At 40.5% G+C, this 23464-nt stretch overlaps 1 protein-coding gene across 1 annotated transcript; it reads left to right on the forward strand.

The window, feature by feature from the left end:
- The first annotated feature begins 483 nt into the window (after positions 1 to 483).
- LOC123762208 (uncharacterized) lies at positions 484 to 23226 on the forward strand. The gene is made up of 6 exons (XM_045748587.2): positions 484 to 643; positions 9680 to 9797; positions 10103 to 10157; positions 11848 to 11881; positions 15861 to 15970; positions 22297 to 23226. The coding sequence occupies exons 1-6, from the start codon at positions 593 to 595 to the stop codon at positions 22343 to 22345; spliced, it is 417 nt and encodes a 138-aa protein (XP_045604543.1). The 5' UTR covers positions 484 to 592; the 3' UTR covers positions 22346 to 23226.
- The last annotated feature ends 238 nt before the right edge of the window (positions 23227 to 23464 follow it).

Genomic DNA, 23464 nt, shown 5'->3' on the forward strand with positions numbered 1-23464 from the left:
GAGGGCCTCACATCTTCAAGTGTAACTCTACACAGTGGAGCCTGGCCACAATGGCTGCCGTTGAGGGACTCACATCTCCAAGTGTAAATACTGAAGCCTCATGACTCCTATTTCTTCAGTAGAGGCCAACAAGAACTACGAGAATAATAAAGTGTTAAAACTGTAAACACTTGAGAGATAAAGAGCCAAAAATCTCTGGAAATTATTGGATGTTAAACAGTTGAGAAAATTTGAATATAACAATATTTCTAGACGGTTGGGAGCAGTGTTGCCACCTCAGCGTCCTGCCTTTTGGCGCCCTAATTTGCTCCCAAACTTGGACATGTCCGGAAATTTTGCCACAAAAACTGTCAGATTTTTCAGGAGACATATTCGTAGGTGTTGTAGGAAGATGGTGTAAAGTTTATTTATAAGTTGTGATGACGTATTGGATATTGTTTGAGAGGTGAAGTTGGTAATTGTGTGGAAGCGCGTGTGGCAAGAGTGGGCGGAGCGCGGCGGCGTCAGTTGCTGGACGACGACGGACGAGGACGGACGCCGCCGCTCCTCCTCCTTCACCTGCTGCTCCTACTCACCCTCCTCACACCTCACAATGGGCGCCGGCAGCTCTTCCTCGTCGCTACGCACTAATGTTTTGGATGAGGTAATTAGCGCCATCTTCTCCCTCCTCACTAAGATTATTTCTGAGTCCTTGAGAATATTGAAGATGTTCTCCCACACGTCTTATTGTCTAGGGTAAAGCTGGTGCTTGTGGGGCAGTAAAGTCAGGGTAAAGCTGGTGCTTGTGGGGCAGTAAAGTCAGGGTAAAGCTGGTGCTTGTGGGGCAGTAAAGTCAGGGTAAAGCTGGTGCTTGTGGGACAGTAAAGTCAGGGTAAAGCTGGTGCTTGTGGGGCAGTAAAGTCAGGGTAAAGCTGGTGCTTGTGGGGCAGTAAAGTCAGGGTAAAGCTGGTGCTTGTAGGGCAGTAAAGTCAGGGTAAAGCTGGTGCTTGTGGGACAGTAAAGTCAGGGTAAAGCTGGTGCTTGTGGGGCAGTAAAGTCAGGGTAAAGCTGGTGCTTGTGGGGCAGTAAAGTCAAGGTAAAGCTGGTGCTTGTGGGGCAGTAAAGTCAGGGTAAAGCTGGTGCTTGTGGGGCAGTAAAGTCAAGGTAAAGCTGGTGCTTGTGGGGCAGTAAAGTCAAGGTAAAGCTGGTGCTTGTGGGGCAGTAAAGTCAGGGTAAAGCTGGTGCTTGTGGGGCAGTAAAGTCATGGTAAAGCTGGTGCTTGTGGGGCAGTAAAGTCAGGGTAAAGCTGGTGCTTGTGGGGCAGTAAAGTCAGGGTAAAGCTGGTGCTTGTAGGGCAGTAAAGTCAGGGTAAAGCTGGTGCTTGTGGGACAGTAAAGTCAGGGTAAAGCTGGTGCTTGTAGGGCAGTAAAGTCAGGGTAAAGCTGGTGCTTGTGGGGCAGTAAAGTCAGGGTAAAGCTGGTGCTTGTAGGGCAGTAAAGTCAGGGTAAAGCTGGTGCTTGTGGGACAGTAAAGTCAGGGTAAAGCTGGTGCTTGTGGGGCAGTAAAGTCAGGGTAAAGCTGGTGCTTGTGGGGCAGTAAAGTCGGTAAAGCTGGTGCTTGTGGGGCAGTAAAGTCAAGGTAAAGCTGGTGCTTGTGGGGCAGTAAAGTCAGGGTAAAGCTGGTGCTTGTGGGGCAGTAAAGTCAAGGTAAAGCTGGTGCTTGTGGGGCAGTAAAGTCAAGGTAAAGCTGGTGCTTGTGGGGCAGTAAAGTCAGGGTAAAGCTGGTGCTTGTGGGGCAGTAAAGTCAAGGTAAAGCTGGTGCTTGTGGGGCAGTAAAGTCAGGGTAAAGCTGGTGCTTGTGGGGCAGTAAAGTCATGGTAAAGCTGGTGCTTGTGGGGCAGTAAAGTCAGGGTAAAGCTGGTGCTTGTGGGGCAGTAAAGTCAAGGTAAAGCTGGTGCTTGTGGGGCAGTAAAGTCATGGTAAAGCTGGTGCTTGTGGGGCAGTAAAGTCAGGGTAAAGCTGGTGCTTGTGGGGCAGTAAAGTCAGGGTAAAGCTGGTGCTTGTGGGGCAGTAAAGTCAGGGTAAAGCTGGTGCTTGTGGGGCAGTAAAGTCAAGGTAAAGCTGTTGCTTGTGGGGCAGTAAAGTCAGGGTAAAGCTGGTGCTTGTGGGGCAGTAAAGTCAGGGTAAAGCTGGTGCTTGTGGGGCAGTAAAGTCAGGGTAAAGCTGGTGCTTGTGGGGCAGTAAAGTCAGGGTAAAGCTGGTGCTTGTGGGGCAGTAAAGTCAGGGTAAAGCTGGTGCTTGTGGGGCAGTAAAGTCTGGGTAAAGCTGGTGCTTGTGGGGCAGTAAAGTCAGGGTAAAGCTGGTGCTTGTGGGGCAGTAAAGTCAGGGTAAAGCTGGTGCTTGTGGCGCAGTAAAGTCAGGGTAAAGCTGGTGCTTGTGGGGCAGTAAAGTCAGGGTAAAGCTGGTGCTTGTGGCGCAGTAAAGTCAGGGTAAAGCTGGTGCTTGTGGGGCAGTAAAGTCAGGGTAAAGCTGGTGCTTGTGGGGCAGTAAAGTCAGGGTAAAGCTGGTGCTTGTGGCGCAGTAAAGTCAGGGTAAAGCTGGTGCTTGTGGGGCAGTAAAGTCAGGGTAAAGCTGGTGCTTGTGGGGCAGTAAAGTCAGGGTAAAGCTGGTGCTTGTAGGGCAGTAAAATCAGGGTAAAGCTGGTGCTTGTGGGGCAGTAAAGTCAGGGTAAAGCTGGTGTTTGTGGCGCAGTAAAGTCAGGGTAAAGCTGGTGCTTGTGGGGCAGTAAAGTCAGGGTAAAGCTGGAGCTTGTAGGGCAGTAAAGTCAGGGTAAAGCTGGTGCTTGTGGGGCAGTAAAGTCTGGGTAAATCTGGTGCTTGTGGGGCAGTAAAGTCAGGGTAAAGCTGGTGCTTGTGGTGCAGTAAAGTCAGGGTAAAGCTGGTGCTTGTGGCGCAGTAAAGTCAGGGTAAAGCTGGAGCTTGTAGGGCAGTAAAGTCAGGGTAAAGCTGGTGCTTGTGGGGCAGTAAAGTCAGGGAAAAGCTGGTGCTTGTGGGGCAGTAAAGTCAGGGTAAAGCTGGTGCTTGTGGGGCAGTAAAGTCAGGGTAAAGCTGGTGCTTGTGGGGCAGTAAAGTCAGGGTAAAGCTGGAGCTTGTTGGGCAGTAAAGTCAGGGTAAAGCTGGTGCTTGTGGGGCACTAAAGTCAGGGTAAAGCTGGTGCTTGTGGCGCAGTAAAGTTAGGGTAAAGCTGGTGCTTGTGGCGCAGTAAAGTCAGGGTAAAGCTGGTGCTTGTGGGGCAGTAAAGTCAGGGTAAAGCTGGTGCTTGTGGGGCAGTAAAGTCAGGGTAAAGCTGGTGCTTGTGGGGCAGTAAAGTCGGGGTAAAGCTGGTGCTTGTGGGGCAGTAAAGTCGGGGTAAAGCTGGTGCTTGTGGGGCAGTAAAGACAGGGTAAAGCTGGTGCTTGTGGGGCAGTAAAGTCAGGGTAAAGCTGGAGCTTGTAGGGCAGTAAAGTCAGGGTAAAGCTGGTGCTTGTGGGGCAGTAAAGTCAGGGAAAAGCTGGTGCTTGTGGGGCAGTAAAGTCAGGGTAAAGGTGGTGCTTGTGGGGCAGTAAAGTCAGGGAAAAGCTGGTGCTTGTGGGGCAGTAAAGTCAGGGTAAAGCTGGTGCTTGTGGGGCAGTAAAGTCAGGGTAAAGGTGGTGCTTGTGGGGCACTAAAGTCAGGGTAAAGCTGGAGCTTGTTGGGCAGTAAAGTCAGGGTAAAGCTGGTGCTTGTGGCGCAGTAAAGTCAGGGTAAAGCTGGTGCTTGTGGAGCAGTAAAGTCAAGGTAAAGCTGGTGCTGTGGGGCAGTAAAGTCAAGGTAAAGCTGGTGCTTGTGGCGCAGTAAAGTCAGGGTAAAGCTGGTGCTTGTGTGGCAGTAAAGTCAGGGTAAAGCTGGTGCTTGTGGGGCAGTAAAGTCAGGGTAAAGCTGGTGATTGTGGGGCAGTAAAGTTAAGGTAAAGCTGGTGCTTGTGGTGCAGTAAAGTTAAGGTAAAGCTGGTGCTTGTGGGGCAGTAAAGTTAAGGTAAAGCTGGTGCTTGTGGCGCAGTAAAGTCAAGGTAAAGCTGGTGCTTGTGGGCAGTAAAGTTAAGGTAAAGCTGGTGCGTGTGGCGCAGTAAAGTCAAGGTAAAGCTGGTGCTTGTGGCGCAGTAAAGTCAAGGTAAAGCTGGTGCTTGTGGCGCAGTAAAGTCACGGTAAAGCTGGTGCTTGTGGCGCAGTAAAGTCAGGGTAAAGCTGGTGCTTGGGTAGTAAAGTCAAGGTAAAGCTGGTGCTTGTGGGGCAGTAAAGTCAAGGTAAAGCTGGTGCTTGTGGTGCAGTAGAATCAGGGTAAAGCTGGTGCTTGTGGGGCAGTAAAGTGCAAGTAAAGCTGGTGCTTGTGGGGCAGTAAAGTCAAGGTAAAGCTGGTGCTTGTGGGGCAGTAAAGTCAAGGTAAAGCTGGTGCTTGTGGGGCAGTAAAGTCAGGGTAAAGCTGGTGCGTGTGGCGCAAACTCAAGGTAAAGCTGGTGCTTGTGGCGCAGTAAAGTCAAAGTAAAGCTGGTGCTTGTGGCGTAGTAAAGACAAGGTAAAGCTGGTGCTTGTGGTGCAGTAAAGTCAAGGTAAAGCTAGTGCTTGTGCAGTAAAGTCGAGGTAAAGCTGGTGCTTCTGGCGCAGTAAAGTCGAGGTAAACTGGTGCTTGTGGAGAAGTAAAGTCAAAGTAAAGTTGGTGCTTGTGGCGTGGGAAAGTCAGGGTAAAGGTGGTGCTTGTTGGGCAGTAAAGTCAGGGTAAAGCTGGTGCTTGTGGTGCTGTAAAGCTGCTGCTTGTGGAGCAGTAAAGTCAGGGTAAAGCTGGTGTTTTTGGAACAGTAAAGTCAAGGTAAAGTTGGTGCTTGTGGGGCAGTAAAATCAGGGTAAAGCTGCTGCTTGTGGGGCAGTAAAGTAAAGGTAAAGCTGGTTCTTGTGGCGCAGTAAAGACAATGTAAAGCTGGTGCTTGAGGGGCAGTAAGGTCAAGGTAAAGCTGGTGCTTGTGGCGCAGTAGTCATGGTAAAGCTAGTGTTAGTGGCGCCGTAAAGTCACGGTAAAGCTGGTGCTTGTGGCGCAGTAGTCAGGGTAAAGCTGGTGCTTGTGGAGCAGTAAAGTCAAGGTAAAACTGGTGCTTGTGGGGCAGTAAAGTCAGGGTAAAGCTGGTGCTTGTGGCGCAGTAAAGACAATGTAAAGCTGGTGCTTGTGGGGCAGTAATGTCAGGGTAAAGCTGGTGCTTGTGGGGCAGTAAAGTCAGGGTAAAGCTGTTGCTTGTGGGGCAGTAAAGTCAAGGTAAAACTGGTGCTTGTTCCGCAGTAAAGACAATAAAGCTGGTGCTTGTGGATCACTAAAGTCAAGGTAAAGCTGGTGCTTGTGGAGCAGTAGTCATGGTAAAGCTGGTGTTTGTGGCGCCGTAAAGTCAAGGTAAAGCTGGTGCTTGTGGGGCAGTAAAGTCAAGGCAAAGCTGGTGCTTGTGGGGGCAGTAAAGTCAAGGTAAAGCTGGTGCTTGTGGGGCTGTAAAGTCAAGGTAAAGCTGGTGCTTGTGGGGCAGTAAAGTCAGGGTAAAGCTGGTGCTTGTGGGGCAGTAAAGTCAAGGTAAAGCTGGTGCTTGTGGGGCAGTAAAGTCAGGGTAAAGCTGGTGCTTGTGGGGGCAGTAAAGTCAAGGTAAAGCTGGTGCTTGTGGGGTTGTAAAGTCAAGGTAAAGCTGGTGCTTGTGGGGCACTTAAGTTGACACAGGTAGGATATGCAATGGGAATTACTCCCCCATCTTTTACAATCAACCATATCAGGATTGGTAATTCCTCTCCCATTTCTTACAATCATGTCAGGATTGGTAATTCCTCCCCCATCCTTGTTAGTCATTCAGGATTGGTAATTCCAACCCCGCCCCCTCCATCCCTTTTACAATCATGTCAGGGGGGTTATAGATAATATAATTGTTACGTTTGCCTGTACCTAGTGTACTATATTGGTTTGAGTGCAGAAGTATTGTAGGAAATTCAGTGCACATCTTAATTACACTTTATTACCATATTTGTACATTTTAATTACTCTTGATTGTCATATTTGAACATCTTACTAACAATTACCATATTTGTACATCTTAATATTCACAATCATCATTACCGTACATCTTGGCAACATTCGAAATCGTTTCATTTATTACACAATTCGTGCCTGAATCTCGCTAAACAAAATCTTCATTAAGACAAGTCTTACTACACAGTCTGAGTCATTGTGACACGTCTACACAATCTTCATTGTAACAGTTTCACTACAGTCGTCATTGGATCAGTCTACATAACCTTCACTGTGACGTCACACTACACAATCTTCATTGTAACAAGTGTCACTATAGTCTTCATTATGAGTTACCACTTAATCTTCAGCTCTAAATTTCATTATACAATCTTCCTCACTGTCTCACTTACAATCTTTATTCTAAGTCTTACTGCATAATCTTCATCATTGAACAAGTCCAACAGGAGCCTTTATGAGAATTCGAACCAATGCGCTGGGTGTTCTCAGGCGTGGTCTTGTCGACTGCACCACGACATGGTAAAGGAATTACAACCCGGAGTGCTACTGCACCCACAAGGGTCCCGAGGCTTCCACTGAAGCCTAACTGGAGTTTCACACAATTTCCTCATGCACTCGGGCTCTGTCAACCAGTAATTCTACCTCTGGTGCCCCCTCCTTCAATACATTGAGAAATCACATTAGCGTGATATATATGATGAACAAATCCAAGTCTTGATGAGTCGTGGTGCAGTCGACTAAAACACGCCTGGGAACACCCTGCGCATAGGTTCAAACTCTCATAAAGGTTCCTGTCGGATTTGTTCAATGATGTATCACGTTAATGTGATTTATTTGTGTATCTTCGTCATTGTACAATCTGTACATTGTACAGCATAATATTCATCATTGTATGAATGGGAGTGTAATCTATCGTGTCGGAGTCTATATCGGAAACTTTCGAAATTTTGGCATCGTTCCATTACTAATTGTAAATCTTACTACACGATCTTCATAATTTTAACGTACTACACGATCTTCATCATTGTAACTACACGTTCTTCATTGTAACTCGCTTCTGAATTGTTTCATTGTTACAATCTCATTACACACAATTTTATTCAATGTAAGTCAATACATCATTTTCATGAATGTCTCACTACACACTCTTCATCTTTGAAAATTTCATTACACAATTTTCTACATTGTAAGTTTTGCAACAATTTTCAATGTAATACTAAACTCAATCGTCAACATTTTAAGACGCTAAATGGTATCATCATTATAAGCCTCATCCCTGTAATCGTCACCAAACACAGTCATCATTGTAAGACTAACCATACACTCATCATTGTAAGACTAACCATACAATCATTGTAAGACTAACCATACACTCATTGTAAGACTAACCATACACTCATTGTAAGACTAACCATACAATCATTGTAAGACTAACCATACACTCATCATTGTAAGACTAACCGTACAATCATTGTAAGACTAACCATACAATCATTGCAAGACTAACCATACAATCATCATTGTAAGACTAACCATACAATCATTGTAAGACACTGTACAATCATCATTGTTAGACTCACAACACAGGATCCCCATCATTGTAACAAGTGTACACGTTACCTTCACCATGTTACGGGTCGCGACAAGCATGGTTATAACCAGTATATCCCTGGAGACCTTCCTCCTCCTCCTCCATGACAAGTTTTGATAATTTTAGCTCGCAACACTTTCACTGGTTGATTTATATGATGAGTCTGAGTATGTATTTATATGATGGGCGTATTATGGTTATGGATTTATGAGTGGGTATAGATTTGGGATTTGTCATTGGAGTCTGGGCCTGGATTTATACCTTGCGTCTGGGTATGGATTTATTTTTTGGAAGACTGGGAATGGGTTTATATGATAGGAATCTGGGGTATGGATTTATATGATGGGAATCTGGGTATGAATTTGTCATGGGTGTCTGGATATGGATTTATGTGATAGGAAACTGAGTATGGATTTATATGATAGGAGCATGGGTATGAATTTGTGATGGGAGTCTAGTATTGAGTTTGGTAGCTTGGTTATGGATTTATATGATGGGAGTGGTTTTGATTTTAGTAGCCTGGGTATGGATTTATAGGATGGGAAACTGGGTATTGATTTTGGTAGTCTGGGTATGGTTTATATAAAATGAGTAGGTATAGATTTATATGATGGGACTGGGTATGGATTTATAGGATGGGAGTCTGGGTATTGATTTTGGTAGTCTGGGTATGGTTTATATATAATGAGTAGGTATAGGTTTATATGATACTAGGTATGTATTTATGTCATTGGAGTCTAGGTATGGATTTATATGATAAGAGCCTAGGTATGGATTTATATGATGGGATTCAGTGGAGTCGAACCTTCTGTGCTGGGTATTCTCATAAGCGTGTGTCCGGGAGTACCCAGCGCAAAGGTTCGAATCCTCAACACGGCTTCTGTAGATTTTCTCATTGATATACTGTATCACTATTTGCTTTCTCTGTACACCTTGTATTATGTGTACTTTATCATGAATTATTACCAAACCTTGTATTATTGTGTACTCTAACGCGAATTATCACTGCACCTTGTATTAATGTTAAACAAGTTTAATCTATAATATTATCTAAGAACGTTGTAAGTCTAGTGTCTGAAAATTTCAATATAAAATCAGCATTAAATACTTAATAGAATAATGCTGGTAAAATAATGTTGCCAGTCCAGGTACTGGATACGTTATGTTCCTCTGTAACAGCTCCACAACTAACACCTGGTTGGATTTTGTGTGCATAATAAAGCACTAAATTAACATAGTCTAGTTAACTAATGTGTAACAACTCCCTAATAATAGCTTTACGCTTACCCCTGATTATTATCTGCCTAAGAGGTCGCAAACAGCTGTCAAACTTGCTATTTATAAGAACAAACATTAACAGACCAGGAATAAATTATTTTAAACATTTATTCAGCAACATTGTCTTAAGGTATGCATTGTGTTATTCAGTCTGACGTTGGAACCGGAATGTTATTCAGTACAAGACATTGAAGTACGTATACTATATAACAATGATAATAACATTTTTACAAGACAACCGGTCTGCTTTGTCAAGGTTGGGCAAATAATGAATATGGGATTAGTGGCAAGTAGTGTATCGTCTGCTTTGATTAGCGTTTTCCATCCAGGATACTAAGAATTACGTACGTTTATTGCTCAAGTTGAAGGGGGTTTTGTTGTCTGAAACCACCTTCCAATGATGAATATTTTAGTCAAAAGCACCGTGTTTTATTTTAAAGACATTAACAATTCACTCTACCTATTTTTAGATTGTTGAAGGCTAAATGTAATTGCTGACTCTTGGCTACATACATCTTTTTATATAAGAGGGGATAATACTGGAATAATCTATGAAAATTAAGGTTTACCGTGAGGCTTTACCTATTTTCTGATCCTGAATGTGTATTTATTTTTTTAATTAATTTATTTTTAAATGTTGAAAGTATTTACAAACAAGTTACGTTGTATAACAGGCAGACAATAGCAAGGCAGTTCAGGAGTCTTTATCTTATAATTAATGCCTGGAATTAATAACCTGCGTTTCAAACACTTAACTTTTTCCTCAGATTCGCTCCATATTCAGAATCTTGGAAGACTTCGAGGAGCGTAAATTTGATTTTTCTGCCTTGGGAGGAATGAAAACTGTCTATAAGTTATTTCACTCATCCCTCAACGAGATAAAAAGTTTGTATTTTATATATAATGTTTAGTTTTAGTTGATTATAATTTAAGATTCATTTTGCAGAGAAATAAAGACAACTAATTTGTAACAAAATGATACATTGAGAATTATACGTAAAGTCGCATCGCTGCTCCATTTAATCAAAACAATAGTATTGCACATTTTTTAATTGTAAATTTCTCTAGAAAATATGCAAGTGCAGAAATAACCATAGTTTAGTATTTGTTATTTTGAAGAGAAATCTACACATAATCTACTGGTGTGGAAGACTTATCTCGTTTGTTTTACCATTACTTGTTTATTTCAGGACAATACACAGTCAAGGATGAAGAACTGGTTAGCTGTCCAGAGAAGAGAGAGGTGTAAGTACAAGTTTGTGTTTGATAATTAACATTTAATTACAGACTCAGTATGGGACTGTGGCGTACAGTGGGAAAGCATGCAATATTTATCCTGACAAATGTTGGAAGATCACCAAGTATGTAGTTAGTGAAGCATCGTTCATTTACGCTGCTGCAGCCTCGTGCGTAACTAATATTATTGATAACATTTACGCTGCTGCAGCCTCGTGCGTAACTAATATTATTGATAACATTTACGCTGCTGCAGCCTCGTGCGTAACTAATATTATTGATAACATTTACGCTGCTGCAGCCTCGTGCGTAACTAATATTATTGATAACATTTACGCTGCTTCAAACTTATGCCTAACTCATATTATTTTATAACATTAATGCTTCTGCAGCCTCATAGACACCTGACATATATTGATAACATTTACCGTGCTGCAGCCTTGAGCGTAACTAATATTATTGATAACATTTACGCTGCTGCAGCCTTGAGCGTAACTAATATTATTGATAACATTTACGCTGCTGCAGCCTCGTGCGTAACTAATATTATTGATAACATTTACGCTGCTGCAGCCTCGTGCGTAACTAATATTATTGATAACATTTACGCTGCTGCAGCCTCGTGCGTAACTAATATTATTGATAACATTTACGCTGCTGCAGCCTCGTGCGTAACTAATATTATTGATAACATTTACGCTGCTGCAGCCTCATGCGTAACTAATATTATTGATAACATTTACGCTGCTGCAGCCTCGTGCGTAACTAATATTATTGATAACATTTACGCTGCTGCAGCCTCGTGCGTAACTAATATTATTGATAACATTTACGCTGCTGCAGCCTCGTGCGTAACTAATATTATTGATAACATTTACGCTGCTGCAGCCTCGTGCGTAACTAATATTATTGATAACATTTACGCTGCGGCAGCTTCGTGCGTAACTAATATTATTGATAACATTTACGCTTCTGCAGCCTCGTGCGTAACTAATATTATTGATAACATTTACAATTCTGCAGCCTCGTGCGTAAATAATATTATTGATAACATTTACACTGCTGCAGCCCCGTGCGTAACTAATATTTATTGATAACAATTACGCTTCTGCAGCCCCGTGCGTAACTAATATTTATTGATAACAATTACGCGGCTGCAGCCTCATGCGTATCTTGAGGTTATCTTAGTATGATTTCAAGTCTTAGCTTCCCCGCGGCTCGGTCCTTGACCAGGCCTCCTTTTTGTTACACACACCCTTAGGAAGCAGCCCGTAGCAGCTGTCTCCCAGGTACCTATTTATTGCTTGATAACAGGTGAAGGAAACTGCCCATTTACTTCCGCCTCTTCCAGGGATGTAACCCGGAACCTCAGGACTACGAATCCGGAGTGCTGTCCACTCAGCTGCAGCAGCCTCGTGCATAACTAATATTTATTGTTAACATTTTCGCTGCTGCAGTTTCACGTGTAACTAATATTTATTGATAAAAATATTTAAAATTGATTGTTAAAAAGAGTAAGATTTGCAATATTTCCCTCAATCTACCACTTGCATTTTCTCTTATTTTTTAATGAGCACCTTCCAGCACTTGATGACATTACAAGTTGCACTATTACAATTAAGTCAACTATTTGTACTCACAATTTAAAAGTTTATATTCTGATAATTAATGTCTTAACAAATATTTATCTACATTGCAGTGAGAATAATGAGGAAAGGAAACCGGGGGAAAGGGTAAGTAAATATTAATGTTTTTCTTTCTATATTTCTAAGCAACTTACACACTGTTTTCAAACAAAATATATTCTGTTCAACTTTTAAGTTTTTGATAACAGGTATTACACAATCCGTTCCTCACTTCCTTCATGTTCAGAATTCCTGTTATGACCTTCAGGAGGAGTTACTGGTCAATGGCTAGGTCTCTGTCCGTTTGTCTCCCTACCTTAGCCTCCCTCATTTTCTCACTTAACCTCCCTTCCTACCTTAGTCTCCTCATTCCACCTCCCTCTTCCATTTTTCATCCATATGTTAGTGTCTCCTCTTCAATTGTACCTCCCATTCTTCTTCCTGTTCTTTCTGGCAATGGGTAAAACCTTCTCGAGTAGCACTGAATCAACTTGTATTCGACGTTGACTCAACGTCGATAACCTTTTGTTTTTATTATCACATTTCGGTACATGTGCATTTGTGCAGCTGCCTTATACTATATGAAGGGAAGTACAGTGTGTGTGTCAAAACACTAGCTATGTGATCCTACAAATCGCCATCACACGGTATGGTTAATCATACTGTGTGATCACAGTATGATTAACCATACTGTGATGGAGGTATGTGTAGAGATATGTGACAACCTTATCACATACCTCTACAGAGGTATGTGATAAGTAGTCTGCACTGGCAAACTCTGGGTGCAGCAGAGAAATCCGTAGGAAAACACTAGGGATACTCAAAACCACATTTCAGACATGTAAGGAGTTGCTAGATTTCTCAGAGGGAGCCAGTCCTACTTAAGAAAGGCATAGGTTGCTGGTTGTCGCAGGAGCCAGTCCTACTTAAAGACGACCATAGGTTGCTGGTTGTCGCAGGAGCCAGTCCTACTTAAAGACGACCATAAGTTGCTGGTTGTCACAGGAGCCAGTCCTACTTAAAGACGACCATAGGTTGCTGGTTGTCGCAGGAGCCAGTCCTACTTAAAGACGACCATAGGTTGTTGGTTGTCGCAGGAGCCAGTCCTACTTAAAGACGACCATAGGTTGCTGGTTGTCGCAGGAGCCAGTCCTACTTAAAGACGACCATAGGTTGCTGGTTGTCGCAGGAGCCAGTCCTACTTAAAGACGACCATAGGTTGCTGGTTGTCGCAGGAGCCAGTCCTACTTAAAGACGACCATAGGTTGCTGGTTGTTGCAGGAGCCAGTCCTACTTAAAGACGACCATAGGTTGCTGGTTGTTGCAGGAGCCAGTCCTATTTAAAGACGACCATAGGTTGCTGGTTGTTGCAGGAGCCAGTCCTATTTAAAGACGACCATAGGTTGCTGGTTGTCGCAGGTGGACGCGTCTCTGTCGTTATCAAGGGTGGATGTAAGTGCTCTTGTCAAGGGTGGACGCGTCTCAGTGTCTAGTCAGTGATTTACTCCATCAATAAGGGCGTACGTCATGACTTCACCTCCAGCCCGAGGTCAAAGACTGATAATATGAGGGCAGATGATATCCAACAAGATGGCTGGAAAGTCGCGGACAATAGGGGGGAACCCGGCCCACAAGGAAGGATGGCATCATAAACATAAAGAAATAGTTGACACTTCGTACCCCTTTTCAGTTTTGTACAAGGAGAACTGTACGGGTAGTGAGCACGATGGAAAAGTGTACATAGAAGGTAGTAGGATATTGGTGGTTGTGGATTCCCAGGTGGTGAATATTTTGCTATAAGTGAGGTTTCTGTCCATGCTGAGCTGGCCTGAGGACACACCTGCGTTATAATTTGACACTTTCACCACCAGAGTCACACCTTCAACCTGGTAATGTCCTTGGAGCGGATCATTGGAGACTTACCTCTTGGGAAGTAATCGAAACGCCAAAGTAAGGTAACACCTGGAAGTGATCGAAGACCTGCATCATTTGCCTCAACGACCTGTATGTTGGAACGAGAAGTAGTGTAAGCAAGACTTCACCACAAATGTGGGGTGTGTAGTGGATACAAGGGAATTCTTGCAAGCACTGCAAATGGACTTAGCAAAGTCTAGCACTGACTCTAAAAAGGACAAAAGCAGTTCAGCATTTGAGAATTTTAGCTAACATAAGAATTGTAAATTGCTTTACCTATGGAAAGACAACGCTGCTGTATACTTTACCAATAATAGTCATAGACATGCCCTAAGAGCCATGGTTAGCAAGGCCGAAACAGCATTATATTAATGCTGGGATTTATAGTAAGGATCGTCAGCACCAGACAACGTCATCCCCCACTTATGTCCAACACCGATGAGGCTCACCTTGAACTGAGCTGTACACTTGTGGTCGCCGTCCTGCTGAACGGACAGAGTAATGTCTCACTACACTCGCTGGAGCAGGCAGGACAAGGCCAGGATATGATCGAGGTTTTCACGAGCACAAAGGAAATAACAGGTTTGTGAAAGTGTCGTAGCAGGTCGGTTCCCGCAAGACTGGGTACAAGCTAGATAAATACTTTTTAGCAAGTATAAAGAAAAGTACCCTCAAAACTGGGTACAAGCTAGATAAACCGTAGCAAGTATTTAGGAAAGTACCCACAAAACTTGGTACAAACTAGATAAATACTCTTTAGCAAGTATATAGGAAAGTACCCACAACTGGGTACAAGATTGATAAACACTTATAAAGTATATCCTATATAGGAAAGTACCTACACAACTGGGTAAAAGCTAGGTAAATACTGTTTAGGAAGTATATAGGAAGGTACCCACGAAACGGTACAAACTAGATAAATACTACAAATCACATAGTGTGATATATCAAATGAACAAATCCACAAGGGCCGTGATAAGGGTTCGAACTCATGCACGGGATGTTCTCAGCTGTGCTCAAGTCTAACTGTGCCTCACCATGATTAATAGAACTACAACCTGGAGTGTTACAGCCCTCGCTAGGATCTTGAAGCTTCTCCGAAGTGTAATCGGGGTTTCACACAATTGCCCCATGCACCCGAGCTCTGTTAAACCAAATGTGCTACCTTTACGCCCTTACTTCAGTACACACAGAAATCACAATAGCGTGATATATCAAATGAACAAATCCACAAGGGCCGTGATGAGGGTTCGAACCTATGCACTGGATGTTTCCAGCTGCGCCTTAGTCAACTGTGCCACGGCATGATCAAAAGAATTGCAACCTGCAGTGCTACAGCCCTCGCTAGGATCCCGAAGCAACCACTCCAAGTTGCAATTCTTTTAACCATGTTGAGGCACAGCTGGAAACATCCTGTGCGTAGGTTCGAACCCTCATCACGGCTCTTGTGGATTTGTTCTTTTTAGATAAATACTGTTTAGCAAGTATATATGAAAGTACACACAAAACGGGTAAAAACTACACAAATACTGTTTAGTATATAGGAATGTACCCACAAAATTGGGTACAAGTTAGATAAATACTGTTTAGTATATAGTTATGTAGCCGTTAAGGACTAGGTTGTGGATGAATGCAGTTTAAGAGGAGTGAACAGTAAGTTGGATAAGCATATGAGTGAGAAGCGTAGTAGTAAATAGACCGTCTTGTATGGGCCAACAACCTTGCTGCACAACTTAATTCCTATGTTCATTTATTCTTCATTCTGTGTCACTCTGGAAAGTAAAACTTCAGAGCTCTTAATATAAATAAGAAAGTTTTCCAGTGCGTAAGATTAGCTTTATCATTACTTGCCGTGTTTCATGGTAACTTGAGTCCAGTCTGTAAAATTATAAAGTAGCTGCAACACTTATAACTAGTAGTATAGGGAAGTATAGTAATTATGTTATGTATTAACACATGGTTGACTGGCATTTCAGGATGATGAAGTCTGCTGTAAAGTGTTAGTTACACTTTAATGGAAGATTACATTTTATTCAACATACTGTTACAGGACGAATTTGAATGTCTGCATTAACTTTCACCAATAGTAATATTTCCATGTATCGAAACTAAGACGAATTGACTACATTAAACATGCTTCATTTGCTGTATTTTTACTATCATTTACTTTCAGGAAACGACTGAACCAAATCTGGACTCCGTAATTAATGAGCTGGATAAGCTTTGGGAGGAAGAAATAGCACTAATGGACAATGCTGGAGCGGTCTTCTTGTTGAAGTTGCTGTGAGTATAATTTGCTACTCTTACTAATGCGGGTCATTTTTATGTTCAAAGTTCATTAAAAATAATTACGTGAACTTTAGTAATATTTTGTGTAATGAGATGAGAAGGAATGGAAAACTGTATAGTTGAAGGATGACTAAAATATGTATATAGATAGTGAGACTAATGGGCGGTGGGAGAAGTGGAACAGTTTACTGACAGTGTTCACGGACAACTGACTTTCACAGACATAACAGTAAAAGGTATAACCCCCAAATATCTTTTTCCATACAACTGGAAAGCAAATAGTATATCACAGCGGTTCCCATACTCTTGCGGCGGCATCTTCCACCTCAGTATATACTGGAGTCTGGCCTTGTCTCCCCCAAAGTAGATTCCTTGTCTTCCCCTATTATAGACCCGGCCATAATATTGGAAAATAAGCATCATAAAATAGGTTGACCATGCACGTCGATGATGATGTTTTACTGTGCATATTCCCTTCAAAAATGTTGGTAAAGAAGATATGGTAAATATTTATTAAACATGTTCTGTAAGGCATTATTGATTTTAATGAACCATGATATATATATATATATATATATATATATATATATATATATATATATATATATATATATATATATATATATATATATATATATATATATATATATATATATATATATGTCGTACCTAGTAGCCAGAACTCACTTTTTGGCCTACTATTCAAGGCCCGATTTGCCTAATAAGCCAAGTTTTCCTGAATTAATATATTTTTTCTAATTTTTTTCTTATGAAATGATAAAGCTACCCATTTCATTATGTATGAGGTCAATTTTTTTTATTGGAGTTAAAATTAACGTAGATATATGACCGAACCTAACCAACCCTACCTAACCTAACCTAACCTAACCTATCTTTATAGGTTAGGTTTGGTTAGGTAGCCGAAAAAGTTAGGTTAGGTTAGGTTAGGTAGTCGAAAAACAATTAATTCATGAAAACTTGGCTTATTAGGCAAATCGGGCCTTGAATAGTAGGCCAAAAAGTGAGTTCTGGCTACTAGGTACGACATATATATATATATATATATATATATATATATATATATATATATATATATATATATATATATATATATATGTCGTACCTAGTAGCCAGAACGCACTTCTCAGCCTACTATGCAAGGCCCGATTTGCCTAATAAGCCAAGTTTTCCTGAATTAACATATTTTCTCTAATTTTTTTCTTATGAAATGATAAAGCTACCCATTTCATTATGTATGAGGTCAATTGTTTTTTATTGGAGTTAAAATTAACGTAGATATATGACCGAACCTAACCAACCCTACCTAACCTAACCTAACCTATCTTTACAGGTTAGGTTAGGTTAGGTAGCCGAAAAAGTTAGGTTAGGTAGTCGAAAAACAATTAATTCATGAAAACTTGGCTTATTAGGCAAATTGGGCCTTGCATAGTAGGCTGAGAAGTGCGTTCTGGCTACTAGGTACGACATATATATATATATATATATATATATATATATATATATATATATATATATATATATATATATATATATATATATATATATATATATATATATATATATATATATATATATTATATTGGTGTATACTGGCAGCATGTTTTCTTTCCACCATGTTTCATTGAATATGACCGCATATTCTGTATTTATTATTTTCTGGTTTAGGGATTCTATCTCTCTTAACTGTTTTCTTAGCATCAGGGCTTAGTTGAAATAGGAGTTCTCCAAAACTCATTTTCGTACTTTTAAGGTGAAGAAAAGAAGTGATTTACTATAGAATGTATTACACTTATTTATACAATTTGCACAACGTTTCGAACCTCCATGGTTCATTCTTAAGTGAAGAGATCTTACAATGTTGGTTGATTTTATACCCGCACTGGGTCAGGTGATAAGGCAATAAAGGTGAAAACATGGGGGGGATAAATGTGGGGTGAAACATAAGAATAGAGGTAACTGCAGAAGGCTTATTGGCCCATACGAGGCAGCTCCTATCTACATACAAAGATTAATCCAGTGTAATTGGCCTGTTATGTTGGACATAACGTTGTCCAACATAACAGCAACATGTTGTTGTCCAACAACATGTTGTCTTCTGTGTTGGCATCGTTATGTTCTGGTCTTGTCCTTACTCTCATGGTGGGTAGAGTAAATAGTTCCGTGATTTCGGTGTTCATGGTAGGTTGTTCTATTCTTATGTGAATTGCCTCAAGAATTTGTAATCTTCTTGCATCTTGGGTTTTGTCTATTATGCAGGTATTCTTGTTCAACATTTCTCTTGTTAGAGTGATGTCGTGGGCTTGTCTCATGTGATTCCTAGGGGCACCGGATTGAAGATGGCATGTCAAACGCCTCGTCAGCTTGGTCGACGTCATACCTATGTACTTAGATTGAAGGTTACATCCTTCGTGGGGGCAAGTGTACATGTATACAATGCTTGACTGCTGTAGAGGGTTCTCCGTCGGCTTCGGGCTGTTTTTGATAAGTTTTATATATATATATATATATATATATATATATATATATATATATATATATATATATATATATATATATATATATATATATATATATATATATATATATATATATATATATATACATACATATGTCGTACCTAGTAGCCAGAACTCACTTTTTGGCCTACTATTCAAGGCCCGATTTGCCTAATAAGCCAAGTTTTCCTGAATTAATATATTTTTTCTAATTTTTTTTCTTATGAAATGATAAAGCTACCCATTTCATTATGTATGAGGTAAATTTTTTTTATTGGAGTTAAAATTAACATAGATATATGTCCGAACCTAACCAACCCTACCTAACCTAACCTAACCTATCTTTATAGGTTAGGTTTGGTTAGGTAGCCGAAAAAGTTAGGTTAGGTTAGGTTAGGTAGTCGAAAACCAATTAATTCATGAAAACTTGGCTTATTAGGCAAATTGGGCCTTGCATAGTAGGCTGAGAAGTGCGTTCTGGCTACTAGGTACGACATATATATATATATATATATATATATATATATATATATAATATATATATATATATATATATATATATATATATATATATATATATATATATATATATATATATATATATATATGTCGTACCTAGTAGCCAGAACGCACTTATCAGCCTACTATGCAAGGCCAAATTTGCCTAATAAGCCAAGTTTTCCTGAATTAATATATTTTCTCTAATTTTTTTCTGATGAAAAGATAAAGCTACCCGTTTCATTATGTATGAGGTCAATTTTTTTTTTATTTTAGTTAAAATCAACGTAGATATTTGACCGAACCTAACCAACCCTACCTAACCTAACCTAACCTATCTTTATAGGTTAGGTTAGGTAGCCGAAAAAGTTAGGTTAGGTTAGGTCGTCGAAAAACAATTAATTCATGAAAACTTGGCTTATTAGGCAAATCAGGCCTTGCATAGTAGGCCAAAAAGTGCGTTCTGGCTACTAGGTACGACATATATATATATATATATATATATATATATATATATATATATATATATATATATATATATATATATATATATATATATATATATATATATATATATATATATGCTTAAGGCACAACTCTCCTAAACACGAGAGTTAAGTATACAACTTTAGAACACTTTCCCACCAGGAGACTCGAACCCTAGCCAGCACAGAAGCCTTCCAGCAACTGGCATAACAGGTACGCCTTAACCCTCTGCACAACCGCTCAGACTTAGTGCAGAGGGTTAAGGCGTACCTGTTATGCCAGTTGCTGGAAGGCTTCTGTGCTGGCTAGGGTTCGAGTCTCCTGGTGGGAAAGTGTTCTAAAGTTGTATATATATATATATATATATATATATATATATATATGCGAACAAGCCTGAATGGTCCCCAGGACAATATGCAACTGAAAACTCACACCCCAGAAGTGACTCGAACCCATACTCCCAGGAGCCACGCAACTGGTATGTACAAGACGCCTTAATCCACTTGACCATCACGACCGGACAGAATGAGGTGATAGCCGAGGCTATTTGAACCACCCCACCGCCGGCACTCGGATAGTAATCTTGGGCATAGCATTTTACCAAATCACCTCATTCTTTGGGGCACACGTGAGGAACACAAATGCGAACAAACCTGAATGGTCCCCAGGACAATATGCAACTGAAAACTCACACCCCAGAAGTGACTCGAACCCATACTCCCAGGAGCCACGCAACTGGTATGTACAAGACGCCTTAATCCACTTGACCATCACGACCGGACAGAATGAGGTGATAGCCGAGGCTATTTGAACCACCCCACCGCCGAATGAGGTGATTTGGTAAAATGCTATGCCCAAGATTACTATCCGAGTGCCGGCGGTGGGGTGGTTCAAATAGCCTCGGCTATCACCTCATTCTGTCCGGTCGTGATGGTCAAGTGGATTAAGGCGTCTTGTACATACCAGTTGCGTGGCTCCTGGGAGTATGGGTTCGAGTCACTTCTGGGGTGTGAGTTTTCAGTTGCATATTGTCCTGGGGACCATTCAGGCTTGTTCGCATTTGTGTTCCTCACGTGTGCCCCAAAGAATGAGGTGATTTGGTAAAATGCTATGCCCAAGATTACTATCCGAGTGCCGGCGGTGGGGTGGTTCAAATAGCCTCGGCTATCACCTCATTCTGTCCGGTCGTGATGGTCAAGTGGATTAAGGCGTCTTGTACATACCAGTTGCGTGGCTCCTGGGAGTATGGGTTCGAGTCACTTCTGGGGTGTGAGTTTTCAGTTGCATATTGTCCTGGGGACCATTCAGGCTTGTTCGCATTTGTGTTCCTCACGTGTGCCCCAAAGAATGAGGTGATTTGGTAAAATGCTATGCCCAAGATTACTATCCGAGTGCCGGCGGTGGGGTGGTTCAAATAGCCTCGGCTATCACCTCATTCTGTCCGGTCGTGATGGTCAAGTGGATTAAGGCGTCTTGTACATACCAGTTGCGTGGCTCCTGGGAGTATGGGTTCGAGTCACTTCTGGGGTGTGAGTTTTCAGTTATATATATATATATATATATATATATATATATATATATATATATATATATATATATATATATATATATATATATATATATATATATATATATATATCAGTATAACCAGTAGGTTACATTCAGTGTACCGCCACTTAATGGTAACACTCAGTGTACTGCCACTTGGTGGTAACACTCAAGTGTACTGCCACTTGGTTACACAATGCACTACCACTTAAGGGTAACACTGTGTACTGCCACTTAATGAGTGGCCATTTTTAGTGTTCCGCCCCTAGGCTGTTGTTAAAATGTCCTTCACAAACATTTAATTGAATACTTCTGAATATTTTAAGTCTCACACAGTAATTACACTAACGTGATGCATCAATGAAAAAATGTTTAGGAGATGTGATGATGATTTGAATCTATGCGGTGATTATTCCCATACTTGCTCCAGACAAGGAGGCCATTACACGGTCAAAAAAAGAAATTGCAACCTTGTGTACTACTGCACCGACGAGAATTCTTGCGACTTACACTGAAGTCTAACCAGAGTTTCACACAATTCCCCTTATGCACTCTGGCTCTGTCATCAAGGAATGTTCTACCACTGATGCTCCTTGTTCAGTCTGCAGATTTTAGTATTGATGCATCGCGTTAGTGCGATTACTCTGTATTGCGTCAGAGGTAGAACATTCCTAGCTGAGAGCCAGAGTGCAAGACGGTATGTTTGAAGCTCAGGTTCGGCTTCCGTGGAAGCTTCATGAATCCTTGTGGGTACAGTAGTACTCCCAAGTTGCAATCCTTTTGACCATGTCGTGGCCTGGTTGTGTGGAGTCTGTCCCTGGGAACACTCACTGCATAGCTTCAAATCATCATCACGGCTCCTATAATTTTCTCATTTTGTTAAGTCTTGTTATACCTGTTACTTAACTACTTACCTTAACATGTTCTTGCTGGGAAAAACCTCATTACATAATGTGTTTAAATGCAATAATTTGTGACCGTTTAACTTGTATAACAAAAAATATAATGTTTCAAGTGTACTATGAAATCTTCGACACCTCCAAGTTGAGGTATCTGGGAGAGGATTGCACACAAGGCCGTCTCATCCAAGAAGGAGAGCTCCTTTAAGAGACCTGGCATGATTTACAGAAATATATATAGCATGTTACACCCATGTTATGTTTATATCCGTTTTGATATAACAAATACAATAGTTTATTGTGTTCCATGTTTTATCCTTAAATTATCGTGTATATATTTTAGAATATAACCAATTTTGTGTTTATTTTTCAGGTGTGCTATTCGCTTAACATTGGAGAAGATGTTGCACAAGAATTATTAGGTTGAAGAATTTGTCGAGAACGTAGGAAGAACTTAACAAGAGAGTTATGGAAGAAAATGGACAAGCACCTGTTAAAAGCAGGTTTATGGGAGAAAAAAGTTTCTATCCTAAGTTGTTAGGTGAAAGTCTAATTTAATCAAACTTCAAAGAATGAGGATTTATTTTCCCAGGGAAATTACAAAACCACTCAAGTGCAATATTAAAATTATTAGTTTATCAGGAGAGGATTAAAGCAAAGAGAATAGCTTGTTCTAAATTATCAATAACTGGAAATATAAGAATGTTTGATATATTATTTGAAAACAAATGTGTCATTGGACGTGTCAATCAAAAACTTATGTTCATGTAGGAGTCTTACGTTCAGTCTTTTCTTAAAAGGTGTATTTTATTTGTAAGATTCAGTAGAACTAATGTCCTCAAAATATATATATATAATTTGTAATATTCATTGAAGGAATACTTTTAAAGGACAAGTTTGCAATTAATCTGTTTATTAGTTCAGTTTAATTATTTACATAAACAATACCAGTAAGGTTGTTGGTATTTTCTCCCACTTGCGTAATGCCACCACAAGTGTCCCCTTCATATAGTAACCTTCAACACATTATTATACAAAATATTCCTCGCCCACTTGTGTAATAGGACCACAAATGTCCCCACCATATTGTAACCAACACATTATTACACCAAATATCTTGCCATCTTCTGAAATATTGTCATGTTAGTTATAAAGGACAATCACATGTTATAACTATTGCAAGGGAAATTTACTTGTCTGATGTGTATTTTTCACTAATGTAAAATAACACCTAATAAATGTATAATTGATATTAATGTTTTTGTTTGTTATTGGTATAATAAAAACAATTGTCATTGTTCAATACCATAGTTTCATTAACTTGTTAAGCTATTCATCACACCACCACTCACCTTGTGGAACTATTCGTCACTTGGGAAATTATCACGTCCAATATAAAAACTAATGCAACAGCCATAAAATGCTGTTAATTTGCATTAATTCAAGTAGTTAATGAATACATTAATCAATTCATAAAAATATTAGAGAATGGGAAATTCATCTAACTAATGTTACACTAATCCTCTAGTCTAAAGAGCTTG

This window comes from Procambarus clarkii, chromosome 34 (assembly GCF_040958095.1).
Source record: "Procambarus clarkii isolate CNS0578487 chromosome 34, FALCON_Pclarkii_2.0, whole genome shotgun sequence".
Lineage (NCBI taxonomy): Eukaryota > Metazoa > Arthropoda > Malacostraca > Decapoda > Cambaridae > Procambarus > Procambarus clarkii.

What these genes read in the sequence shown, in the direction of transcription:
- LOC123762208 (XM_045748587.2), top strand. Translation starts at nt 593, where the DNA reads ATGGGCGCCGGCAGCTCTTCCTCGTCGCTACGCACTAATGTTTTGGAT. An exon ending in GCACTAATGTTTTGGATGAG is followed by an intron (nt 644 to 9,679) that starts GTAATTAGCGCC and finishes CTTTTTCCTCAG; the next exon opens with ATTCGCTCCATATTCAGAAT. An exon ending in TGTCCAGAGAAGAGAGAGGT is followed by an intron (nt 10,158 to 11,847) that starts GTAAGTACAAGT and finishes TCTACATTGCAG; the next exon opens with TGAGAATAATGAGGAAAGGA.